The sequence below is a fragment of the Rhipicephalus microplus genome, chromosome 1, assembly GCF_043290135.1.
Source record: "Rhipicephalus microplus isolate Deutch F79 chromosome 1, USDA_Rmic, whole genome shotgun sequence".
Lineage (NCBI taxonomy): Eukaryota > Metazoa > Arthropoda > Arachnida > Ixodida > Ixodidae > Rhipicephalus > Rhipicephalus microplus.
The window spans coordinates 189,931,705-189,938,120 of NC_134700.1; the positions used below are offsets into that span (position 1 = coordinate 189,931,705).

Below are 6,416 nucleotides of genomic sequence, written 5' to 3' on the forward strand. Positions count from 1 at the left end.
CTCGAGCTTTTTCTCGAGCGCAAGCCATTCTCCTTACAACGAAGGTAAACTGAAACAGTTCCATCTCATAAGCACCTTTCGACGGTGTTCCACGTGACTTACGTCATATACTGTTGTCTGCTTAAGCCCCAACTGCATATAACATTTCCTAACATGTTTCAGCCGGATCGGTTGGAAGAAGACCGACGGTTGAAGCAGCAACCAATGTCCCACCTTGCGGCATTCTACGGTCTCGCCGTTTTCTGCCTGGCGCTGGCCATCCTGTTCCTCATCGTCGTTCGTAGCGTGCACCTTCGCTCCAGTGAACGGTTCGGGGTCTGCGACACGGAGGATTGCATGCAGCATTCCAAGGACATCCTCAACAGGCTCAACCAGTCTGCCGACCCCTGCGACGATCTGTACGCCTACGTGTGCGGAGACGATGCTCGCCAAGAGGACACCCCACATACCGGCCCGCTGGCGCACGCCTACATCCGCGACGTGATGACAACGCTCGGAGATGCCGAGGTGAGACGCGGACTGTCAGTTTCGGACTCGTGTGGGAAGAAGGGTTTCTGTCAAATGACAGTTGTCGTGCGTATATACGTGTATGCACAAGCCAACACCGCTTGTAATGACCTTACATACATACATACATACATACATACATACATACATACATACATACATACATACATACATACATACATACATACATACATACATACATACATACATACATACATACATACATACATACATACATACATACATACATACATACATACATACATACATACATACATACATACATACATACATACATACATACATGCATAGATACATACATACATGCCTAGATACATGCATACATGCATGCATACATACATACATACATACTTACATAACGCTTTCAACCACCCTATTCAGCCTAATAGTGTAAACAACCTTCTTCACACACGCGTGTGTCTGTCTCATCATCGTGTCTCTAGCAATGATTGTAATCGCGTATGGGCCAGTGAGACCTACCAATCACCGTCTGCAAAAATGATCTTAACTCTATGGTCGCAATTTGTGAACGCAGCTTTTAGAGATCCTCCTCGATGGGGCCTAAAAATTTGAATGTCACACCACCTAAATGTTCAACCCTGTTCATGACAGCAAAAAAAAAATATCTGTGCAACTGCCACCGCCAACACGTCATTTATCAACCTGTTCTAAGCCCGTGTACTCAGATTTGGGTGCACGTTAAAGAACCCCAGGTGGTCGAAATTTCCGGAGCCCTTCAATAAGGCGTCTCTCATAATCATATGGTGTGTTTTAGACGTTCAACCCCACTAATCAGTAATCCATCATTAATCCACCAAGACTGATATTTATATGTCGCATAACTATCCACAGGATTGTATTCCATACCATAAGATGGTATTCATGAACGATTATTACGAAAAATAGAATCCAGTTCGTCCATGCGTGCACGTCAATACAATAGGTGCACACCACGCTTTTACTGTTCGTTACAAAGCCACACAGGCAATTAAAACCGCGTATGACCAGCATGGCTTTACATTGTTCTCGATCTCTCACTTTTTGCAGACCTTCCTGGCTGTGAATCAAACGTACGCTGCCGCTACCAAGGCTTTCGCTGTCGTGGTCAGTTGCATCGAATCAACCCGCCACGTTGCCGCGGACGACTTTGCGGCATTCATGCACGACCGGGGCGTCATATGGCCATATCGCGATGCATCTTTGAGAAACATTACTCTATTCAGTGTGTTTGACATTGTCCTAGACTTGGCCGTGAACTGGAGGATTAGCCTCTGGTTCGACGTCATCGTGTCTCAGACAGTTTCGCACGACGCCGGCCCTACGGTGGTCATAGGGGAACTCGGAGACCTGATTGCCCTGCGTTCGGAGCAATTAGCAATGTTTGACGACACGACGTACGACGACGCCCTCCGGGAGATGTCCCTCTACCTCACCAGCAGCAAGGTCTCATTGGATGACGCGTCTGTAAAGCAGCTCCGGCAGGACGAAGCAGCTTTTAGAAAAATCTTGCTTCCCTCGTTCGAAGATGACGACAGCGGAGACGTATCTGACATCCTGCTTTCCCTCGGTAACATCACGCGGGTCTTCGGAAAAGTTTTGTCGGTGATTGAGTGGTCGAGCCTATTAGACAAGCACCTAAGCAATGCCACTGGAAACGTCTCAAGCACTACGAATATCCTGTTTCTAAACAAGGAGCGGTTAGGCAGACTCGGTCGTCTGCTCGGGTCTCTTCCGGCTACAAGAGTGATGGACGTCGTTGGATGGACGTTCTCTTACGCGTACGCCTGGATGGTTAACGCCAGCTTCGACTTCCCGGCGCAGGCGACCACTGCTGGTCGGCTCAAAATAAACGTGCTGTGCTTCGTCGCCTCGCAAGAATCGTTCGGAATAGTGCAAGCGGCGCCCATATTCAGAAACGCATTCAATGACCACGAAAAGGAGAAGGTTACTAATGTACTTCAAAAGATCTCCGATGCCCTCGTCGAACTGGTGCTGGCATCTTCGGCAATATCTAATTTTACGAAACGCGAAGCCGTATCGAAGCTCGAGACACTCGTGTGGAAAAACTGGCTCTGGCCACTCGATCCTTATTTACAGGCTGATTCGGCGATAGATACGCTATACGCCAACTTCTCCAATAAGCCCGGAAATGTCTTCGAGTCCTGGATGTTGTCGAGGAAAGCTCTGCGAGCGGCGCTCGCGACTCCGCACTACGAGCGACTGATGACGTCGAGGTGAGGCACTGCTGTAATCATTCCAGACAACTCTTATCGGTTAATGCAACACTAATATTAGACACACCTTATTCTTCAATGTCACATGTAATCGAAGAAATCTCACCCGAAGACCTGCAATGCACCTTACAGTCCATAATTGCTATTCATTTAGTTTGACAGGTTGCAACGAATCAGCACTCAACGAATACAGTTCCCGCCAGACAAATGTGGTTTCCGTATAAAACGAAGCAATAAAATTTCTGTTGCAGTCATGTTTTTTTAGATTGGTGCTATGGGCAACATGCCTAATAGCGACTGTAAAAGTCAATATTCTGACTTGTTTTTTTTAAATTTAGGATTACAATTTTAACATTGGGAATTGTTGCTACACGGCATTCGCAGCTGTTTACGCAACCGCCTTCGAGATAACATGAACCATGGCGTGGCTTCTATAGCTCACGGTGCACATATTGTAATGCCGATTACGTAAACGTCGTATATTTTAGGAGTGTCGTTGGAGGTGATACTGGGTCATCTTGCATGCGTTCTACACGCTGCGAGCACCACTGCTCGCATAGCAGATTGCAGCGTAAGTTAACAGCGGAAACTTTTAGGAGAGACAACGTTATTGACTTTATCAGCCTCATTTCTCGCTCATCTCTTACGTCCCGTCTCCGTGAATCACCTTTTGTAGATATGGTCCTTAGGTGGCTCAAGTCGTGCGCGTATCCGGTCTCTCACTTTCGGCAGGTACCGCTGGCAGTCGGGAGGCATGCTCTACTTGTACTCGCTGAACGAGCTTCGGTTCACGCTGTCCGCACTCTTCCCGCCGTCGTACGTTCGCCAAGGGTCGAGTGCCATGACCTTTGCGGGACTCGGTTTCAAGGTTGCCAGGCAGATGGCGCGCTCCCTTGACATGCACGGTCGCACCTTGGACAACACCGGCCGCACGATTCCGTGGTGGAAGCTGGAAAACCCTAAGCAGCAACAGTGCCGGTATGTCCTCTTGTTGGCGATCATAACAGACATCTCGAAGAAAAGTTGCCCCAACTTCAATATCAGTCGCAGAAGTGCACATACCTTATAAAGGCCGCTGCCTTAGCATCCACTCTCTATGATCTTTCCTGTTCTAAGCAGATGCTCGAAACTGGGAACCAAGTTAAAAAATCATTTGACTAACAAGGTCTTTTTAAGTTACTGGTCGAGTTCTTTGGGGGATATGGCCAATGTGGAGATTGGTTGAAACTTCGTCTTAATAACAACGGCGTAGGCTAAGTTGATGTTGCGAGTATGGCTCTGCACGTCCGTTCACTCACTGAAAAAAATAGGGTAGAAAATATTGAAGCTTTTCTTTCTCTCAAGTCTTCTTTCTACCTAATTAAGTGCTTTGAACAGTAATTCGTTCAATAACACCACTCTATTAAAATTTATCTTGAAAAAAATTCTAATTTGATGTGCTTTTTTAAATACTTTCGAATAAGCCAAATTCGCAATATTCGTCATCCTGACATCTTCTTTGCCATTGGTAGAATGATTGATATGTGATGTTTAACGTCCCGAAACCACCATATGATTACGAGAGACGCCGTCGTGGAGGGCTCCAGAAATTTCGACCACCTGGGGTCATTTAACGTGCACCCAAATCTGAGCACAAGGGCCTATAGCATTTCCGCCTCCATCGTGAATGCAGCCGTTGAACCCGGCATTTAATCCCGTGACCTGCGGGTCAGCAGCCTGCCATTGGTCAAATGCTTTCAATAATGTGGTCTGAATCAGTATTAGCTGTAAGATTTATGCCGGAGCTCGCTGTGGAACACAGACGCTTCAGAAATATATGTACGTATGCAGAGAGCTTGCCTAAAACATGGTGCAAAGCATATATGTGAGACGTTGCTCACAACACTCGCACCAGCCGAAACCGGTATTAACGCTAGTGTTCCCAGAGTATACGATAGGCATAGACAAATGCACAAAAACGGCGGAGATGGTGCACCCTCTACCTCGTAATCGACTACTCGTACATATTAGCACGAATAGATAGTTTCCATTGAATCAGAGCTTACTATTTTGATGAGCTATCCTTGCGTACAGTTCTCCTTTAGCAGAACCATTCTCGTTACACACAATCACCGATCTATGGTGCTGTCTATCACTTGCATGAAGCGACGTGATGGACGAGACTTCTAACGCGGAGAGCTAGCTGTTACATTGAGTATACGTCAGATGACGCTGATCATTATGCGCGTGTGCTCGCAGGTTCGACGTGGCTCAGTCGGACACGGAACGAAGTTTGCTCATCGATCAGTTTGCGGTTCACGTGGCCCTGGAAGCCATGCGGGCGAGCTCGGCCCTGAAACCGAGCAAATCACCCACGCGACTGAAGTTGCTAGAATGGCTGTCTGACGAACAGACTTTCTACGTGAGCTACTGCAGCCACTATTGCAGCGAGCCACGTGGTCAGCTCGCGTGTAACCTTGCCATGAACACTTCCGAGTTCGACAGTGCATTTAGTTGTAGCCGGGGTCGAAGCGAGAAATCGGCCTGCACTATCCTTTGAAAGAATATCATGCGAACGCGACAGTGATTGCCCTGCCTGCATTTTCTTAAACGAGCTATCTAGTTTTAGCCTCTCGGCGCCTTTTCTTCGAAGTGGTCACAATTTTTGTGAAGTGGAGGGTATCTTGTGGGAGGAAAAGTTGCAACGTCACTTCTCTGAAGCGGCGGTGCTTGTATATCTAGCACTGGCGGAAAAGCACTCTAGTCTTGGCAATGACTTAACCCGTCAGACACATGCCATCCTGGTAAGTTGTACCGTATTCCACATTCATGGCAACAAATCTTAAGTGGTCGCTATCTCTGCAACTGCGGAGAACAGGTGCATGATTCTCTCCCGTGTCTACGATTTTGCGGCACCAATCGGGACGCCCGCAGTTTTCTCACGTGATGGCAGTGCGGCATAGGCTCTCGACTGGTTGGTATTCGAAAGATGATGTGAACTGCCTACTTTTTTGCCATGCAGTAAAGTTTTTGTCATTTATTGTATTTGCATCTTTATTTTTTTATTGATATGCGGGGTTTAACGCCCCAAAACCGCCATACGATTATAAGAGACGCCGAAGTGGAGGGCTCCGGTAATTTCGACCACCTGGGGTTCTTCAACGTGCACCCAAATCTGAGGACAACGGCCTACAGCATTTTCGCCTCTATTGTAAATGCATCGCTGCCGCAGCCGGGATTCGATCCCGCGACCTGCGGGTCAGCAGCTGAGGACCACCGCCACTAGACCACCGCGGCGGGGCTTCTTGATTTTTCGGTCACGGACAATATTATTTTTCTCTCACAACCAACCACGCCCACGTCGACACCAACGCCGGAGTCAGAATTTTCGCGAAACAAGCTTTCTAACGCCGTTGCGTGAAAAGTGCTCTAGAGAAAGCAATGACAACGTGCGACAGATATTTTTACTCCACTGTATACACTCGACGGATTCTGAAACTTTCGCAGTGATCATTTCATGAGGCAATCAGCTCCTTTACTGGAACCATTCCACCGCTGAAATGTTGCAGAGCCTCTTCAAGTCGCACGGAGCGGAAGCAGCCTCGTTGGCTGTTAAAAAAAAAACACCCACACACACACATTCGTACATTTAACCATCACGGCAATTCCAGAATG

The 6,416-nt window shown here is 47.5% G+C and overlaps 1 protein-coding gene across 1 annotated transcript; it reads left to right on the forward strand.

The window, feature by feature from the left end:
- Positions 1-1,604: 1,604 nt before the first annotated feature.
- LOC142769093 (uncharacterized) lies at positions 1,605-5,666 on the forward strand. Its single transcript, XM_075871990.1, has 3 exons — positions 1,605-2,762; positions 3,495-3,740; positions 5,001-5,666. Exons 1-3 carry the CDS (start codon positions 1,687-1,689, stop codon positions 5,299-5,301), a joined length of 1,623 nt encoding a protein of 540 aa, XP_075728105.1. The 5' UTR covers positions 1,605-1,686; the 3' UTR covers positions 5,302-5,666.
- The last annotated feature ends 750 nt before the right edge of the window (positions 5,667-6,416 follow it).